The 21025-nt window shown below is 46.1% G+C and overlaps 1 protein-coding gene across 5 annotated transcripts in view; it reads left to right on the plus strand.

Annotated features, from left to right (window-relative positions):
- The window catches only part of FRMD4A (FERM domain containing 4A), a 392745-nt gene that overhangs the window by 83766 nt on the left and 287954 nt on the right, over window positions 1-21025 (plus strand). Inside the window, exon 1 of one of the 5 annotated variants that reach the window (XM_075429183.1) lies at window positions 10925-11256. The exons of the other annotated variants lie outside the window; for them this stretch is intronic. Coding sequence (XP_075285298.1) covers window positions 11224-11256 — 33 coding nt within the window. The 5' untranslated portion in view covers window positions 10925-11223. Of the gene's footprint in view, window positions 1-10924; window positions 11257-21025 lie in introns of those variants that run through there. 5 annotated transcript variants of the gene reach the window in all.

The following is a 21025-nucleotide window of genomic DNA, read 5'->3' on the forward strand; positions in this document are numbered from 1 at the left end:
GACCGGCTCTCATCCCACACATTAGACCTGAGGCACAAGTCAGGCCAGCACTCATGGAGAAATGCCTTAGCCACTATCACGAGGTTGCCTTTTATTTTCAGTTGTCGCAGAGTCAATAACTGCACCACAGCACTGGCCGTATTGATCGCACTGATGCTTTGAAGATCAATGTTTGTAACAGTCCTGGCTACAGCTCTTTGAGGCAATCAAAGCTCAGTCCTTATTTGTATGGCCAAACTTCATCCCCCTGGAAGCTGTGGGAGACTTCTACCTGTTATGGGTTACAGGGAGACACGTAATACGCACTGCAGGTTACGTCTGCATAAGTCCTGTAAGGGCTAATAGAAAACAAGCATCAGCCTCCTTTTAATGAACAGGAGACAACACCCATGCAACAGATTTTTTTCTTTGACTATACTGAATCCTTCCCTAGACTTTCAGTTGTGCATTTGCAGAATGATGCTGCCTTTGAGATATTGTTTTTAATAAGCAAAGTAAGGTAAAGAGGGAAGGATAGTTAACAAGTGGTGATGATGTCGCAAATGTAGTAGCAGATAAAAAGCAAGTGAGAAAACACTTAGAAAAATTGGGTGTCCATCAGTGATTACATCCAGCTGATGCTAAGACTTTAGTGTAAAGTGAATTAGCTGATTAGCTTATTGAACTGCTGTCCATTACCTTTGCAAATATCATGCACAACAGGCAGGTTTCAGGCAACTGCTACAATTTGACCCTATCGCCTCAAACCACAATTTCTGGCTTTTGCCCCATACTACACATCACCTACCATTATTTTTAAAAGTTCAGCTCCACTAGCACGGTGGCTCCACTAGCCTTTTTTATTGCAGGCAAGAGAACTCAGATGGGCAATCACAGTGCTAGGATAACGAGCAGAAACCCTAACGAGGTGTTGTCATCCTTATTTCTGCCAGGATTGTGGCATGGGAAACACAAAAAAGTGCATTTCTGTTAGGCAGCTAGGACACAAGTCACTTTATCCTAACACAGGTCAAGGGAATTGAGCCTTAGAAGTGCCAGTTCCCTCCACTTATACAAAGAAAAGATAATGAACCAGCTGAGCTGGAGCCAGCCACAACATAGGCATTTGAAGTTAGCTGAGATAAATCCCACCTCTGAAGACTGACCCAGCTCAGTGTGTTTCGTTGTTGTTTCCAGCTGAAGAAAGACAGGGGTCCCTGAATTTTAAGTGTCTAATAATGGCATGAATTCCAGCATCAAATATTAATTCAGATGAGGCTTTGATATAAGTGAGAATTGTTGCTTAGGCTGAAAACAGGCTGATGATATATATTCATTATATGTAGAAACTCTCCTGTGCCTTGCTGTGGATGCTGTGCCGGCATCATTATTTTACATCTTTATTGACATTCTGGGAGATGGATAAACGTCCCATTAGCCCAGTAAAGATGAAGAAATGAGACAGCAGGGACACCTAAGATCAGAAATATTCTTAGAAGAATATCTGTATGACTGTGGCCGTGCAGTGAGAGGAGCACCTGGCAGCGGCTACCACCTCTGCAGACACTTGGAGTCCCTGCCCCGAACAGCTGAGTCCAGAGGGTGAAAGGGTTTGAGAGGACCAAGAGTTTTAATGAGCTGAACAGTCTCCAAAAAGTAGTCGGGCAAGAAAGCAAGAGGCGATCCCCAACCTCAGAGTCTCCTTAGCCCTTGTCTTCTTTCTAAAGCCAATGAAATCTTGCTCAGAAACCATCACAGCTGGGACACGTAGTGACCAATAGCAGGTCATTCAAAAGGCATCCCTGGGGAAGCTTGGACCTCATGAGCACGATAACCCAAGGAGGGGCTCACAGGTAGCTGTTGAACCAGGTGCAGCTAGAAATATCCACTACAGCATCAGGCAGCAATGCGCTACTGGCATCAGCTGAACACAGGTTTTATTTGGGGTGATGATGGGGGCCCCAGTTTAGCTGTAAGGGGAGGGCTCTCGTCAGCTATGCCAGAAGGTAAACCTGACAGAGACAGTGATGACTCTGAGTTTACCAACAGTTCACAGGTGCAAGAGGGTGAGATTTACTAGGGGCTGAGCAAACTAAGACGAAAAATAAGTGAAATGAAAAAATGTAGGATGATCGTGGGGAAAAAAAGGCATCACTTATTTCCCTGGGTCTTGTTTTCAGGCATCTGATCACATCCTCAGAGACAGCCTGTCTCCATCAAATAAGGGATGACTCTGTAATCCAGGTGATGTTCCTGCCTACAGTTTCTTTCCTGCAGATGTATCTTCTGAAAGAATCATAAAATCATAGACTCATAGAACCATAGGTTGGAAAAGACCTCTAAGATCATCAAGTCCAATCATTGGCCCAACACCACCATGCCTACTAAACCATATCCCAAAGTGCCACATCTGCACGTTTTTTGAACGCCTCCAGGGATGGGGACTCCACCACCTCCCTGGGCAGCCTGTTCCAATGTCTGACCACTCTTTCAGTAAAGAAATTTTTCCTAATATCCAATCTAAACCTCTCCTGATGCAACTTGAGGCCATTGCCTCTCATCCTATCGCTAGTTACCTGGGAGAAGAGACCAACACCTGCCTCACTACAGCCTCCTTTCAGGTAGTTGTAGAGAGCAATGAGATCCCCCCTCAGCCTCCTCTTCTCCAGACTAAACAACCTCAGTTCCTTCAGTCGCTCCTCATAAGACTTGTTCTCCAGACCCCTCACCAGCCTCTCTGCCCTTCTAAGAGCTGGGCAGCTGCAAAATTCTCCCACAGGCTCCACCCTCAGAGGGACCAAAACTGCATGGACATTTTGAAGGGATGGTCCCTTTTCATTTGGGGTCCTGATTTTCTTCAAAACTAACTCAGCCTTTAAAGACGGTTAAAGAATCTCAGCACGAAATAGTATTTTACAGGACTGCTTTTGGGCAACCCCAGATTGTTATTATTCCTTTGTACTTTGTCAACGCCTTTCTTCCCCCTGCCTCTGTCTTCTATGTCTGCTTTATCCGAAGCACTTCTTATTCATTCGCCGCTTCCCCAGGCCAAATGACCAGAGTCCAGTATTTGCACAGTTGTAACAACATCACACTTCAGAAAAATGGCTATTTCTCAGGCCTTGCCTGCCCTGTGGGACCTGGGCCTCTTCTCCCAGTGCACACAGCAACGTGTCTATAGAGCATCAAGTGCATTTATGAGCATTTGCAGGGTATTTGGGAGTCACCTTGCATCAGAGGTTGTGTTTTTACAGACATAAAATGGCTATAATCAGGTTTCTAACTGAGAGCATAATAGCCAGGCTTTAGTAGAGTTGTGGCTTTGGGAAACTGTTTAATTTGACAGAGATATTAACAGGGATGGCAGCGCAGTCCTTTACAATGGAAAAACAGCTTCTGTTATCGTGTTTTGTCGATTTGTTCTTGCAAACCAAACACACTCAGTGTTTGTTGCTTTCTGCACTGTAGTGAACATCATGCCCTGTTTGAATGGTTACTGAAGTGGATGAATAAATCATCTCTCTGATTATTGAAAATGCATACATAGACCTTATGCCCTAGTAAAAGGTTTTGTATGTGTTTTGATTGTTAACATCCAGAACAGCAAATATATCTATCAGTGAAAGGAAAATACAGCTCCAGTCACTGTTCAGGGAAGGAAGCCCCATCATATTTCAAGCACACATTTTGTCAGAAGACTGAGCAGGATGCTCAGCCTCATGGTTGCACCCGCAGGGAGCCAGGACAGCCAGCAGCCATTTTCTCTGCTGGACAGCAATTATTTTGAGTCTGTAAACATCATCTCTACAGCTCCCATTTTTCATCTATAGATCCTCAAAGCATCTATAGATCCTCCCGGAGAGCAGGGATGGAGGCGAGGAGAAACAAGGTGGTCAGAGCCTTGCCCAGGTCAATGAGACAGCTTGGTCCTGAGGATCTTGCATTTTCTGAAGAAGATGACCTTTTCTTCAAACATAGCAGTCCCCATCTCTGCTGGGGTGGTCTACTTGTGTGGCTGAGAGGCAGATTTTCTTCCTAAACTACCACACTGACTTAACAGGAATCATGGTAATAATGGTTGAAATCAATGATGTGTCACAAAGATAAATGCCTTCCAGTGGCTGGAGGAGGATGGACAGGCCCTGATGGCTGTGCTAAGCAGGGCAGGATGCTAAACTGGCTTTGCTGCAAGTCAGCCTCTCTCACAGCCTTGTGCAGAGACCTACGATATTCGGATGTGACTTTTTAATGTCTGCCTTCCAAAGCTGGAAGGCAGCCAAATCAATCTCATTAATACCTTCAGACTTTAACATTGCTTTGCTTTTGTGGAAAAAGCATAACTGCTCTGGAGAAAGCAGGTCATTAGAGCCTTAAAGATGAACTCCAGAAAAGTAATTGGTGCTTCCAGCCCTCACTAGAACTGGTGCCATGCAAGGGCAAGTTGGCAGCTGTTTTTGACAACACTTACTCATGCAAATGCTGCATCAGTGGAACAGCTTGCAAAGAGCACAGCTCTGCCCCATGTTTACTTCCCCAGAGGTGAGTCCCTCTCGCTCTGAAGCCACAGGGCAGATCTCAAAGGACTGCACCAGCAATCTTGGAGAGGAAAACTTCCTTTCTCGGTTTTGAAAATACACCCTGTGACTGGCAACAAATAAACACAGCTCCAGTTTCTCAGTGCTGCCAAAGCAACACACCCAGTACAGCACAGTTCCTCCCCTTGCATTGCCGACAAAGCTGCCAGCTGAATTGCGCCTGTATCCTTGGTGCCTTGGAGCTGTACCAAGCAGGAAACACACAGATAAGCTTTCAGGAACCCAGCAGCTTTTGCAGCTCTGCTAGGCTCAAGAAAGACCCCAATGCCTTGCCACTGTCTGGTAAAAAGAGCACATTTCACTCTAAAAATTGTTGCTGAATATCTGGCCTTTCCGAGAACAAAGCTTTATAGGTGCCAGGAGATGACTTCAGAACGAGATCTGAAATATCACAGTTTTTGACCCTGTTTATAGCTTAATCTATAGCTGAAAAGGAGACTGAAGAGGTAATGCCATCCCAGAGAGGATGCACCCAACCACCAGCACGACCTGCCATCAGTGCCATGCCTCATCCTCCCCATTCCTCTTGGAGAGAGGAGTGCCGAGGCAGGCAGCGCTACGAGCTGCGCTCAGACGGGTGGGCACCTGCGCCCCACACCTCCCCAGCCAGCACGGGCCTCACTTCCCCCTGCCGTCCTCAAAAAGTTCATCTTGCTCGTCACCAGAAGATGCTCAATCTGCCTGCACAGCCCTGACAGTGGCAGGTGGGACTCACCGCCACGCCCAGTAACTTTGCCTTTTTTAAAAGTGTTTCTTCTAAAAAGATACATAAAAATATTCACAATTTAGGATTCTGGGTGGGTTGACTACTTTTTTTCACTTAGAATCACAGAATCACAGAATCGCAGAATGGTCGGGGTTGGAAGGGACCTCTGTGGGTCATCTAGTCCAACCCCCCTGCCGAAGCAGGGTCACCTACAGCAGGCTGCACAGGACCTTGTCCAGGTGGGTCTTGAATATCTCCAGAGAAGGAGACTCCACAACCTCCCTGGGCAGCCTGTTCCAGGGCTCCGTCACCCTCAGAGGGAAGAAGTTCTTCCTCATGTTCAGACGGAACTTCCTGTGCTTTGTCCGGTTTAGCACCTGTTAGGGAAAAAAGACAGAAGAAGAAATGAGTTACAGGACATTGTTTTTCCTGGATGAACGAAACAAAGTTAGATTTTTTTTTCCCCACAAAGCAAAGAATTGTTGAAAGTGGCTATGTTAAAAAAGAAAAAAGCCCTAAAACTGACTGGTTCTTGTAGCACATAAGCAAATCTTACCCATTTTTAGATAACCCCTGAACAGTTTGCCTTTGGTATAATATCAGTAGACTTGTAAAAGTCGCAGTCTAAACACAGCAGAACCAGGCTGGGAAACTGGATCACATCAACTTCCCCATTCTCTCCTCAACCCCCCTGACCCACTGCAGGCATCGGTCCTGGTTTTCAGATGCCACTTTTGTGAGGGCTGTGTGCTGGTTTTAACTTTTTTTCACAGAAAAGGAATGAAAAGCAGGGGAAACCTGGAGAAGCAGTGACGAGAGAAGCACAGTAGCAATAATATTCACACCATTTGGAGGGAAATGGTGCGCTTATGGAAAGTGTGCAACAAAAATTAAAAAGCGAGCATGGAAGGCACTCCGAGTGTTAAATATTCATTAGTATTCCCTGCGCTGCCTGTTCTAAATATAAGATATGTCTCAGTGCAGCCCCTGTATGTGACTGGGATGTTTCCCTCTCCCTTATATGATGCCACAGCCATTCGGATGGTGGGATGTCACCATGGCAACGCTGTGATGCTGCCTTTTGTTCGCCGGATGAAATGACCAGTTGCGAGGTTGGCCAGTGGCTTGCCTGTGAGATACGGCTGGGCTGTGGCAGCGCCTGTTGTCCTGGCCAGCAGCAGGTCTAGGGGTGGCAGGCAGGAGGTGATGGCAGCTCTTTGCATCACAGAGTAATGGAGACTGCATCCAAATCCAAACTCCCTCTGCTTTTCAGGACTGATACTGGCAGCACAACTTAGGTCTGTGTTCGGATCCCCACCCTCAATGTTAGGAAGGGCTTCAGCTTACAGAAGTTTTATCCAGGCTTGGATGAACCCACAGTAGGGGAACAGGAGGAAAGCTGAGGATTCAACACCGCAGAGTTTGCGTGCTTTTAGGACCCTTGGCCAATAGCCCAGCAGTGAATATAAGGCACTTTTTTTGCCATTTTCCTCAGTACCGGGTACCTGGGGCAAGATTCATCTCCAGAGTCAGACACCCAAATTCAGTCATTTGTGACTACTTAGCTCAATGACAGCAGATACCTCTGTGCTTGTTCTGGTCCATTGAGGTCTGTCAGTACAGTCAGAAGAGGCCAGAAAGAGATTTGAGCCCAAGGCAGACATCTACCTTGGTCTGCTGTCTAGATTCCCACAGACATTCAGATTATGATAATATAAAGCTTAAGCACTTCTTCTAGGATGGGGTGGGTTGAATCCAGAACAGGATGAACCTCTGCAACATCTGTGCAAACCAGACAAGTGGGTCCCCTCTTCTGCAGATGGAGAACCTGAGATACACTGGGTGTATCTGACCAGGCTCTGAGTCAAATTCTGATCCCCTCCCTGGAAAGAGTATGAGAAAGCAAAAGTTCACACGTTCCTTCTGCCTCTATAGTGCCTTTGATCTCAAAAACACAGGAGTGGAGGTTGTCAAACAAGTCTGTGGTAATTTGAGCGCTGCCATAAGTCACAGCCCAGGGGAGGAATGAAGTGTCACACCATGGCACACACTATCATGGCACCGCTCACCTGGCAACAGCAACTAAAACTTTCATTTTAGAATCATAGAACCACAGAAAGGTTTGTGTTGGAAGGGATCTTAAAGACCATCTAGCTCCAAACCCCCTGCCATGGGCAGGGACAACTTCCACCAGACCAGGTTGCTCAAAGCCCCGTCCAACCTGGCCTTGAACACCTCCAGGAAGGGGACATCCACAGCTTCTCTGGGCAACCTGTGCCAGGGCCTCACCACCCTCAGAGTAGAGAATGTCTTCTTTTTATCTAATCTAAATCTGCCCTCTGCCAGTCTAAAGCCTTTACCCCTTGTAAAAAGTCCCTCTCCAGCTTTCTTGTAGGTCCCTTCAGGTAATGGAATGATGCTGTAAGGTCTCCCCAGAGTCTTCTCTTCTCCAGGCTGAACAGCCCCAGCTGTCTCAGCTTTTCGTCCTAGGAGAGGTGCTCCAGCCCTTGGGTCATTGCTGTGGCCTCCTCTGGCCCCACTCCAACAGCTCCAGGTCTGTCCTGTGTTGGGGGCTCCAGAGCTGGATGCAGGACTCCTGGTGGGGTCTGACCAGAGCAGAGCAGAGGGGCAGAATCCCTCCCTTACCTGCCTGCCATGCTGCTGGCCATGCAGCCCAGGATACAGTTGGCATATTTTAAAGTGACGATAAACTTTTCTGGCTCCCACAGTTGTAAAGCCATTGTTCTGAATGAGAAAGGGGCTTGCAGACAGGCTGCATGCATGCAGAGGGCAGTCGTCCTGCTCTTGTGGCACATGAAGGACAGGTTGGTGGCTCATGGGCTAAAGCAGAGTATCTGCCCAGACACTACCAGAGCTCAAGCCCTACCTGTTGCCTGTAGATTGAGAGGAGGATGAAATATGATGCACATTCCCCTCCATCCACTGCCACTGCAGCTCTTACATCTGCTGGAAGCTACCAGCCCCGGTGCTTTCCAGGGAGCCATGCCAACATTTTCGCAGGCAGAACCAGCTGGGTTTCCTGACCCCGCTGGTGAAGGTGGATGTGGATAGACCTCTCTGTCACACACCACTTCAACTGTGGCTCGTGGTAACCCTGTGTGGAGGCTCACAACTCACCCAGAGGCCCAGAGCATCCTCTGGGATGCAGCTGGGGGTCGCAGCCTGCACTCCCCGGCCAGGCAGGCTCACTGCCAGCTCACAGCCACAGCCATAGGTGCTGCTTGAACAGCATCGTCCCCTTTCCTGTTCCTGCTCGTCCTGCTGAGCTGGGCTCTGCTCTGACTCATGCGGTATCAGCACAATTCCCCAGTCCGTTCAGATCAGAAACGCTTTGAGTGCTGCTGAACCAGAAAGACCCCCGCTTGCTTTTCTGGTCCCAGACTGAATTACTCTTTTGGCCTGTAGGAAAACTACCCTTTTTTTTGCTTGTAAACAAAGATAACACAGGAAACCCCATGAGGCAGTGTGGTTAACCGAGTTCAAAGCAGAATCGAGCTTTAAAAGAGAAACTGGCATTCATATTCTACCATGGGTACACCATCCACACTATCATATTGCATTACAGCTTGCCCACGTGGGCCGAGATCTTCAAAATTCCAAACGCTCCTCGCTCTTTAGGTTTGTCTTGATGCTTTGGAGAGCCATATTCCCCTGACAATTTGGAGGAGAGGATGTTTCGTGGATGCACAGACTTGTAAATCTCATGTTAGAGTCTAACACAGTGTCGTACAGCAGAAAAATCACAACGGTTGTGTTTCACTGGAGCCTGGAATTCCTGCTGCCATTATTAAAAGTCCTGTTGAAGTCTTGTAAATATCAATAGCAAAACATATTTATACACATCCAGCAAGCAATAGATGAGACTGCCAGCATTGTGCAGTGTCTTTTTAGCTCCGGAAAACTTATCTCTGCCTTCAATAGGATATGATCAGATTCATTCACATTTAATAAGCAGTTGAGTTTGGCTGAGAAGAGTTAATTATCTTTGAAATTAAAATTAATCACTGTAGGGGGCACCTCCCCTCCATGTTTTTACCCCATAAGGAATAATAAGAAAAATGCCCTAAAACTGCAAGATCTACAGGGTCGAAAGGATCAGAAAGGAGAGATAGAGAGGAAAAGGGATGTGTGGGGTCACACACCCTCCTTGGTGTCACTGCCTGGGTGCACTTCTGCCAGGGCTTGCCAGGTCAGGCATCATGTCTGTCTCTGGGTTCATCCCAGGCTTTCCACCCTGTGTCCTCATAAACCACCATGAACATCTTTCCTTGCACCCTCCCCATCTTGGTACAGCCTCCAGGAGCCTGTGTTGAGCATGAAGGATGCAAGTGGGAATAGATGGTCCCTGGCCTGAGGAGCCAAAGCATGAAACCACATCAAGAGGAGAGGTTTATGGAGAGGTGAGGAGCCACAGAAGACCTGAGAACAGGGTTCTACTTGGCTTTGGACATTTGGGGCAAATCACTTTGGAAAGAAACCTGTCTCTCTTATTGGCCTTGCAAGAGCCTCGGTGGCTGGCTCAGACCAGAGGGCAGAGTTTTAGATGGACAAAACTAAAGGAGGTGTATCGCCATGGTTGTTCAGGGAATGTGTGATTATACCAGGAGTTTAACCGAATCTGCCGAATCCCAGCTCAGTGCCTTAATCAGACGGTGACTATCCCTGAGCACGTAGCTTTGGGGACCCAGAGAAGAGCTGATGTTGCACGGCGTTAGGAATTTCCGCCTGTGGTATGTTCCAACCAGCATGACAGTGATTTTCTGACACTGAAAATCAGGTTCTAGTACTGTAACAGGCTTTTTAATTTTTTTCGGACAGCAGTTGGGTACTGGTATGTGGAAGGTTATCCCCTGGGCTGGGGAAGGGTAGCTTTATTTGTGTCTGTATTGGGAAATGGGGTGGCCCCAGGGGGAGACAACCTCTGGAGCAGCGATGGGCAGCTGGTTCTCATTTCGTGGCATTTCAGAGGGGTTTTAGTTTGGACTGGTCTGGTCTGGCCCCGTGAACAGAACACTGGTGTGTTTGCAGGTCTGAAGCCCATTTTCCAGTCAGATTTTTCTGTGAAAGAGATTCAGTCCCGGCATCACTCCGTGATGGAAACCAAAATGCAGGAAAGCAGGAGCAATTAGGGAATTTTACACAGAAGCGTGTTCTCATTTGAATTAAAATGCTAATAGAAAAACATTCAGTGAGTATCTTTTGCTGACCAACTTTGCAGGACTATATTCCTTTTGTTTCACTCTCTTTTCTTTCTTTCTCTCCCTCAATTCCCGGCTGACAATTGACAGGAACTCCCTTTCAGTGTGGGTTTGGTCACTCGCCGACAGCAAACGCGCCCAGCACAAAATGCTCTAACTGTTGGCGTTTCCCGAGCGGGGAAAACCTCTTAGGCTGAAGCGTGAGATCGGGATTACACCCCCTTAAGTCAATCCCAGGGAATCCTCAGTCTTCCCAGGCGGTGAAGTTTTTACAGTGCTTTCCTCGCTGGCAAGGAGAGCCGAGGAGCGTCAGCCCCGCGCGGGGATGTTACCAGGTTAACCCCGGCGGCACAATAGGCAGGGCAAAGTCCCACACCTTCCCACCGCTGCCGCCGACCGGGTCCCCGCGGCTGGGCTGGGATCGCTTGTCCTGTGCTGAATGCATTACGTAAGGCAGGGATCGTTTGTCAGCCGCGATGGTACAAACATAGCTGCAGGCAGATTATGCAGAGAGAGAGAGAGAGAGGAGGGAGAGGGAGGAAGGTCTCTCCAGGAACGGTGCTCCACGCGACGGAGGATTGCAAGTTGGCAGGTTGGCGGCTGGCTGAGCTGCCGTGAGGGTGTCGCTGGCGGTCCCTGACATGCTCTTGTTCGTGTGGGATGCTTGAGATGGGCATGAGAGACTAAGTTGGGGGACGAGGATTGGCATGAGGATCGGACCAAAATGGAAGGGCTTCTGTCTCCGATGAGAACGAAGGTAGGGGAAGATGTTAATGTCTTTTGAAGCTGCTTTTACCCGAGGAGGGGAAGGGGAGGTGCGGGGCTAGCTCTGTGAATAGGGGGCTTGTCGAGCTTTTGTCTCTTTTCTTTTCTCTCCCTTTTTTTTTTTTAATTCTTTTTCAAAACTACGCTCATGGATGTAACTCGGCAGAGGCGCGACAGTAGTTGCCTCCAAGAGGGGGGTAACCCATCACTCTTCCTCGACAGAGATGACCTTTGTAAATGAGTTTGCCTTTTGGAGTAGACAGCCATATTTTTGTTTGAATTTCCAGTCGGAGGCTCTCATTGTGTCTGTGTGTCTGTGGGTGCTCCCCAGGGAGCCGTTCGGGGAAAGCGTACCTGCGGCACGGGGAGGGACGGATGGTGCCGGCAGGCTACCCCAGGATGGTGTTTTCAGCAGCAAGGGATGCACGGACAAGAAAAGAGGGTGTTTCTGCACCCTGCCAATGTGGGAGACCGCTTGGCGTGGATGCAGACCAGAAAGCTGTAAAAGAGAAAGTGAATGTGCAGACCTAAGGAATTGCTGCACTTGTCTGCTGTCTTCTTACGCTCCCAACTCTCTTTAAAGGTTTGCCATCAATCCTCATTATTGAAGAAACTTGAATTCAAGCAGGAAAAAGCCAGAGACAAATACAGTGATGGTTTAGTTTATGAATTCTCCTTCAGTGCTATTATTTCTGTGTGGTCCTGGTGAATAGACTGAATCCTGATTGTATTTTATTTAGTCACTGTCTCCATCCTATGTGGTAATTGCCTTGGGTAAATCTTTCTGATTTTGGTCCATCACCACATGCAATCCAGCCCCGTTTTATTGTATCTCAGGACTGGGAGAACAGGAATTTAATGACAATTCTTGCTAGTAACAGGGAATCTTCATATGCAAGCAGCTCTGAAGGTATAGTCAGACCAGAGTTGTTTCATATATATGCCAGACGAGAAAAAATTCTGAGAAATCATCTGGTCCAGCCTCTGTGCTGAGGCAGATCAGCTCGTCTGGTCTCCTCGATTACATCCCTGCCATGCACTGTTTCAGATTAAAGGCTCTTCAATGATTGAAAGTATTTTCAATATTAAAAGCTAGAAAAGTGATTTAAATAATAATAATTTGCCAGCAAGTTCTTGTACTGTAATTCTCCAGTGGAGTAATTTTTTTTCCACTTTAGTTCAGGTCCTTGTTTGTCTTGCCCAGTAAGTTGGGGATTAAAAGAAGGACCTACCAACTTCATACAGCTCTCCATTACCAAGAATAATGCTAACAGGCAGTTTATACAATGAAAGATTTATAAGGGATTCTAGACCCAGCCATTCATAGCTCTCATTACTGAGGAATACATATGTTAGTGTTAGTCTTTGTAAGGTATTTCTCAGTACTACTTTTTCCTTTTTTTAATTCAGAGAACAGGAAAAAAAGCTGCCCTACAGATATTATTTCCAGTATTAGAAAACACAACTTTCAACATTTTGGTCGATGTTTCCATTCTACTCCTTTAGCCAGGCTTTAAATGGTTGCTGGAGGCAGTCTTTCCCAGAATTGGTGCGCTATCAGGTTAACGCGTGGATTACAGTCAGACGTGTGTACTATCAGCACCTGCAGCATGCGGGCAGCTATAAAAATGACAGAGTAAGAGAAGCGGACCGGGACTGGGTATTATGTTTGTTCATCTGACTTGCTTCATAGCTGCAGCTGGAATGTAAATCCTAATAATGCCATTCATAATGTGTAATCTCAATTACCGCTGTCAGGTTATTTATTGATCCTATAGATGAATCTGCTTGGGAATACAGACGTGATCCTTTGGATCCCAATCCACTCTAATATCAGAGAATGGGATAGATTCTGACCTCCTTTGTGTGTATGAAAGGCTTCTCAAGCCAAAGCAAAGCGATTTTAAACCATCAGTTGCAATGATGTAAAATTGACGTGATGCCCTTGAAGATCCAGATCCTGACGTTGGTGTTACATTGCTGTTAATCTGGAGTAGCTCCATGGCACCTGGTGGAGATATTCAAACAGACTCTGTGTAATGAAGATCATGATTTGGCTCTTACATCTTTACCTTTCAGAGAAATTACAATCAGAAGATCACTTTAAAAGATCTGAAAACTAATCTCATTTCCAAGATGCTTCATAGCTGGCAGTGGCTCCCTGCTCACTTACCAAAAATCTGACTGTAAATTCTATAACGCTCCAAATACAACCTTAATACGTGATGCCTACAAAAGAAACTTGACAACAGCTAGGCTGCTGATGTGCTGAGACTCCTGCCTGTCACACTCCCTAATATTGCCTCATTTTTTCCCCTTAACTCCCCCGTCTGTCTGATCCCATCTGTTGTTGCTTGTTTTACACTTAGGCTGCAACTGTTGGAGGCTAATTTGAAGTTTTTTTGTCCTTTGGTTTATATGATAGTGGGCTCCTGGTCATCTCCAGCAGCACTGCCTGGAGCTAGCCTGGAGTGTCAGCAAGCTCTGAGACTTTAACCTGTGTGAAAACATCTCCACATTACAGTGAAATGTAAATAAATGCTTGATTTTGTCTTTAGTGTCCCAGGCAGCTATATTCAATCTGCTCAAATTGAGACAGAAATTAAAAAAACAAAACCAAAAACAGTCTGCTGTGTTTCCATGGGCGGGTAGGAGTAAGGGCTGACTCTTACAGGGACCTCTCACTGTCTGTCACCAAGGGCTGAGGACAGCGTACATCTGCCCCTGTACAAAAACAAGCAAAGGTCTCTGTAATTGAAACAAAGTCCAAATCCCTGCAGGTGGGCTTGGGCAAATCTTGTGGTGGTGACTGAAAAATATGATTGCTGTCAGCTCTTTGATCGTTTTGCTCGTAGACGTATCCATCCCACAACAGAGCTGGCGGAGGGATAAGACAGGCAGGCACATCTTGAGTTCAAAAGTCTGGTTTATGGTGGAGGAGGGTTGGAGCTGAGAAGCTGGACACAGCAGGCAGGGCAGAGACATGGGCACACATCCTCACCCCTCCATCCAGCTCCACAGTATGGCTTTGCCAGCAGAGTGCTGGGAATACACAGCCAAGAACATAATTGATAGGGGACTTGTTTCCCTTTCCACAAAGTGATAACCCATTTGGTTACTGGGCCATGCTGAGTGATCATAGAGTGGGGTCCTTAATGACTTAGAAACTCTCAAAAATTATTTGTTGAGGTAAATTGCATCTCAAATGTTAAGTGCATTACACCATGTAATGAACTCCACTGCAGTAAGTCATGGGTGATTAATACATTTCTACTTTTGTGTAACCGGGATGCACAAATGCAGGAATTTAAGGGAAAGTGGAGGAATATATGGTAAAATGGGCTGGTATATCGAAATAGAAGCAGATAAGTGGAATGCACTGAACAGAAAACTTAGTGCAATTCTGCTGTTCATGACTCAATCTCACATGTCTAGAAGTAATAGTGGGATGTAAATATTTGATGGTTTAATGATGATACTGATAAATATTCCCAGAATCAGTTAAATTCTATAGCCTAGTGTGTCTGAGTCCCTTTTTTAAGAGCAAACGAATGTACACAATAGCTATGTCCCCATGCCACCTTAAGAGACTGTGAAGTTGATTGAGTACCACGGAGTGAAAAGAATGAAGAAATGCATAAATATTGCACTCCTTTTGTTAGCCTCCATTTTAATTTGTTTTATAATCCCCAACACATGCACAATTTTCCTTAACCCTCAGTGCATCGCCTTCAGCAAATTGCACTGGCATAAGAATTTCAGTAATTTCAGTTTCTCTGCCGCTGACACTTGCCAGCGCATGCTACTGAATTTGCAATGAGCACCTGGCTCGAGCCACGCAGAACTGGCTAGCTGCTCTATTTTCCTTTCAGAAGCCTGTGTTTGGCACTTTTTTGTTTATCAAAGCGCTGCTTTTCTTTCAGACCAACTGAAAGAACTTTTTCAATGAACTTTTCATCTGTTCAGAAACACACACGGAGGGTAAATGGAGATTAATTACCATTGAATTTACTAAGCTTTGCATCCAAAGATAATGAATTTTGAGTGTTCCTGTGTACAGAGAATTCAGCGAGGGAACTTAGTAAATAATGTGTGTAATGTTTAGATAGTGCTCTTAAAACGTTAATGGGGCTCTTCTCTGTTATTGAATCTTATTAACTTTATATGTTTATTCTAGATTTTGGGGATTAGCAAACTCCCATGGTGTTACTGTTTATTCGTTAAATCCTGTTGGCTCTACTTTCAAAGCAATTTAGTTTTTGACCGCTAGATCTCTCAAAAAGAGTGGTTAAGTTCTCTTTTGTGCCTTACTTAGAGAAGTTCACAGCGGCTCAAAGCAGAGAAACTTTGGGAGACACCCAGGACCCCTTGGGTCTTGAGGAGCAGAGGGCTGCGATGGCTGGCCTTGGAGATTGTCAGAGGAAACGTGAAGGGAAAACTGCCCCAGAGAAAGGAAAGTCTGGAATCTGGGTTACACCTACGGATGGGGTTGCTGTGGTCTTAACCCCCTTGGATGGTGACTGAAAAGAGGTTTACATAAGTATTTTTTTACTGTCATATGAGGTTGCATCAAGCCAAGCATCTGAGTAGATTCTTAGTTTTAAGCTCACAAGCTGTCCTGTGGAAGTGAAAGTTAGGATCCTGCACTGTGTGGAGAGATACACATCTTAAAATCACCTCCCAACACTCTTGTACAAGCCAAGATGCACAGCAAGTCCTTTGCATACGTCATGAAACTATTCCCAGTATTTTTAATCCTGGCAAAACACCAAGTGGCAGAGGGGGCACCTGTCCCCCCCAGAAGCATGCGCATTCCTCCTCTGGAGTCTCTGATCCCTGTTTCGAAACCACTGTGTGTTTAACTCCGATTTTGCATATCCCATAGAGATAGGCACACACAGGTGATAAGACACGCAGAGACTGGGATTTCCAAAGTCACTGGGGGGATTCAGACCTCCTGCCTGGAGTAACTTCACATGGACAGTGAGCACCCAGATGTTTCGGGTTCCCGTACAATCACCCATGAGCTGACACAGCCGCGTGAAGTCCGTAGCGTGGACTGGGAAGGGCCGGTGACCCCTCAGCAGCCCTTCGATGTGGCCCTCACACAGTCTGCCAGCAGCTTAGGGGGTACCTCCTTCCCTGCCTTATCAGCAGTTTGACACAAAAGCTAATAAAACCATATGTAATTCTCCGAGCTTGTAGACCGTTAAAAAGAAAGGCAATTCAAGAAATAATGAAGTCCCATGTCTGCTGCTGTTAATCATAATTTTATAGATACCTGGGAGAGAAGATGTAGGGGCATAACTCGGAGCAGAGTTTGGCTTTGGAATAACTCTGCCATAATATTATGCCTCTGGAAAAGCAAAGCCCTTTCCGTTCTGTAACATTTCCTAAACCCATTCAAGTTTAAAAACAATATCTCACTGAACATAAAAACAAAAGGTTATATTTCCTCCCCGGCTGTGCTTTGTATCAGTGCAGTGAGATGCCATGCCTGACTGGGCAGCAGGAGTGGGTTATTTACTGTACAGGGGGAAAGCATCCTTGTGTATCCTGGGCAGGAGCTGGACACTGCACCATTAATGAGAATTTCATTGCAGTAGCACTAGGAGGTCAAAGTCCAGCAATGGGACATATGCTTAGTGCTGGCTAACATATGAAGACACTTCTTGTCCCCACACGCTCCCTGTTGAAGAGTTTAGAGGAAATGGTGGCATTTGCTTCTGTTTTTTAAGGAGGAAGGGTTGCAGTGCAGATTCTGATATCTCACCCATGATTCAGTGGCTGGGTGGTGCTGTCCTTCCTCAGCACCTTCAGCAGCACAACTGTGTCAAGGCTACACCATCCTAGCACAAGGCACCCTTGGATGAAAATCAGGTTGACCTGGTTCAGTTAGTGCTAAGTGCTTCCCTGAAGACCATCAAACACCCCTTGAGATAGACTAGGGTGACCACCACACCAGAGTTGCTTTGCCTTTCACAGACAGCATGGTCACCTGGTTGGGGTCCACCCTCTTCTATCAGAAGCTGAGCATCAGGACCCATACTGCTGGGAAATGCAAACAGATTTGGCACCCTATTGTGTTAGAGCCTGGAATAATCACAACACACTTTGATGACTAAAGCACTCACATTGTGTATCAAATGCCACTGGGTCCTTTCAGGGGGTAGAAATAGGAACTGCTCCAAAGTGCCCTGGTCACCTCCCACTGTCCAGACACTATGTCCTAGCTGAAGCCAGCCTGCATCCTGGCCTCAGTTTCCATGTCTCACTCAGCCTGTGCAAAGCCCGGGCGGTACCAGAGGTCTCCAGGAACATCTCAGATTCTCAAAACCTTCCTGCAGCTGAGGTTGCCTGGAAGTGCCCAAGGACCTTCTCTTGGCTCACATGGGACCTCACAGAATAGCACAGGCACTTGGGGGGCTATGTAAAGGCCACAGTGATACCAAATTAAAATCGATAACAGCAATAATAACAGAATTATAATTAGGACAAGGCATGGATTGGAGGAATCATAGAAAAGTGACAGTGACACCGTTAACAGCATAAAGCTCGCTATCTCAGTGTGTGGGTTACAGGCTTCAGGGAATTTTTAGTAAGTGCAGAGAAAATACACTGGTGAGCACCCATCTTCCTAATCATTTCGTTAAGCAGTTTGCCTAATGGGAGTCTGTTGGCAAGGCAGTTGGCCATCCTTTTCAAAAGGAGAACTCAGGCAGAGCCACCCCTGTCAGCTGTGAATCACAGGTTGTATCCACTGGGGAAGGCTGTAAAGCTTTAACTGCTGTAAAAATGGGAAAGCTGAAAAAATGGGAAAGTTGCGAGGATGGCTATGAAATAAAAAAAGATGGCTATCCCAAAATGTCAGCATAGTAGTTATCCATGCAGCAAAACAGCTCTCCTGCATGGCTGTCTGATGTATTAGGTCATTCTGCAGGCAGTTATTAGTAGGGACTATGTGCTTTTAATGTTTGGGACTATATGGAAGGCAATATAGCACTTGCACAATGCATATTTCACATACAAAACATCTGATCCATGACCAGCGCATACCAGCATAGCTCTAAGCACCTCAGCACACGCTTGAGTAGTGATCAGCTACTCCTTATAGTATTTTACTGGTTTTAGATGAAGGTAAATATATGCGTACAGCTTGGCATGGGGGCTTTCTTCCTGAGAATGCACACCTAATGTACTTGAACTTTCTCTGCATTACTCTTTTATCTACATTGCAATATAAACCCCATCAAACCTACGAGACCAAAAGTCTGACCACATTTGGAATTTGACCAGCAAGACAAAAATCCCAGGCCCTGTAGGTTGTTCTAGTTCAGAGGAGACCTGAGGACAGATACAGGTGTCTTTCTGATGTAATTTCTAAACATACAATAATGACAATAAACATACAAAGACCTGTTTCCCTAAGCACAGCAGGTATCAAACAAACGAGAGGGCAGTTCTGCCGCTCCAGGTGCCTTCTTTCACACAACACCCATCCACACCTACGTTTTTCCTTGGTGCCTCAGTCCTTAGCCTGGTTATACCATCAGGGAGGGGTTTTTGCCCTCCCTAACACAGTCACAGGGTATCACACCATATAGCAGACAAGCTAAGGGAGTCAATCCTTTCTCTTCAAGCTCCAGCTGCCCACTCGGGTCTTTTAGGGAAAGCCTTTGTCCCTTTTGTGAAAGAGTTCAGCTTTTGTGGAGGTGTTGTGTTGCACCCCGCCAGCACCCAGCTTCTCCCCATGTTCGAACAGCGAAACCTCCCAAAACTCAGCTGTCCCCAGGCAGAGCCATTGACTGGGGTCACACATCACAAGCCGAACACTGCTATTAAAAGCTGATTTAATAGTAAATGCAGTATAAGTAACAGTAACAAAAATGCACCACTCTTTCTTTTACAAAATCTTGTTCAAGGGTCTTCAATGCAACAAAACCCAGAGGAAAGCAGTGGCTCTGGTGTCATGTCGTGGGGTCCCCTGGACCGCAGCGCTGGTGAGGCACAGCCCAAAGCAGCAGCCAAACCCATTCCAGCCTCTCTGAAAACACGCAGATATCATCGCTGTTCTGCTCATCCAGGGCTTGGTAGCACAAACGCTTGCAAAGCTTGACTCTGCTGAAGTAGCATTAAAGGTAGAAGTAATCTCCTGGGTAGGCAGCACTTAAACCACTTGGGGCTTTGAAGACAGGAGGTCAAAAACAATATATCAAGTCAGTTATCAGCCAGTCCCGTCTTCCCTTCCTCCCATCCCTCTGGCTTAGAGCTGCAGGAGCTCAGGTCCTTTGATGTAAACCTGTCAGACACTTTGGTCTCTTTCCTGCTCTGCCCTGCCCTATTCTTCCACATACACATTTGTGTGAGATTTTAATTATAGGCATGATCATATTGGTAAGAAAACCCTTCCTTAATTACATGCTCAATTAATTCTAGTAGCTTAGGAGCTGAAAGATGAAGTTAGGTGAAATCATTACTGCTTCATGTAAAGCTGGATCTCTCCACGGCCAGGTTTGGAATAATACTGTGGAAGTCATTTTTCTTTAGAAAAACGGATTTCATTTAGAGAAGATTAAATCATTTTGGATAGAGAGAATTAGGGTATTTTCTGGTGCCACAGAAACTCTTTTCCAGCAAGACTAATTACTTACAGGACTAATCTTTTCAGTAAATATTCTGTGATCAGGCCCAAGAAATATATGGTACAAAAAAGGCAATATTCAACATAATTACGGATGGCATAACCCCTCTCATAATGTGTTGTGGTCTTTGGAGAGAGCTCAGGTGAGATGATGGGAAATTAAAAGTGTCTTCATAATGTCAAATACTTCTCCGTGGCACCGGTGCCTCAGTGTTTATCCTCACACCCTCGCTGATAGTTGGGTAGCACAGGTATGGGTAGGGATGGGACCAGGGTAGGGATGCCTGAGAAACATCCAGCTGGCTGCACCAGCTCATCTGAGCTTTAAGCCAGGATCTGTCTTTGTCTCTATTAGACCGGTGGCTCGCAACGTCTAGGACAGGAAGCCTGTGTTGCATCCCCAGGATCCCTGTTGACATCCGCAACAGCATGGAAAATAAGGCAGAAGTGCAGGGGAAACAAAATCCAAGATGGCATAAATGGTCTAGGAGGTGAGGGAGGATGCAGACAGAGGATTAGGACTGGAATAAGCAGTTTGAGAAGTAGTGACCAAAACAAGATAGATGAGGTTTGGAGAGGATGAGCAAGGGACAGAGGGACAAGGACAAGGCAGAAGAGTTGTGCCTGGCATGGAAACCTCCTTCTGCCCAGACTCCACATCCCAGCTGGCTGCGGGTGGTATAATGCACATGTGTAAAACTGTTTTGTAAAGAGGAAACACCACCAAGATGCAAAGTTGGGAAGCACCGGAGCAAGGGACATCCCTGCAGCCTTGTCCCATCTAATTAGGCAGCACCGCACTGTTTTTCCACAGGTTTCTTCTCATCTGGTGCATAAAATGGACAGTAGTCAGATAATGAGCAGCTATTCCTTATTTTGTATTCTCTTCATTTATCAGTGAATAACCCTAGGTTTTATTTACTGAATACTGCCCTGAAAACAGAATAATTCATTTTTTTTTCATATATTTTTTTCTGTAGTACTAATTACAACAGTATCAAAGTTCATCAAAACTTGTAATCAGACTCTGGGTTTGTCTCCATTTAACTGATGTAGAACTGAGCCATGAAGGAATTATTAAAGGTCTCCTCCAGTTTTGGGCCATTTCTGACTTTTCTGC

This window comes from Opisthocomus hoazin, chromosome 8 (assembly GCF_030867145.1).
Source record: "Opisthocomus hoazin isolate bOpiHoa1 chromosome 8, bOpiHoa1.hap1, whole genome shotgun sequence".
Classification (NCBI taxonomy): domain Eukaryota; kingdom Metazoa; phylum Chordata; class Aves; order Opisthocomiformes; family Opisthocomidae; genus Opisthocomus; species Opisthocomus hoazin.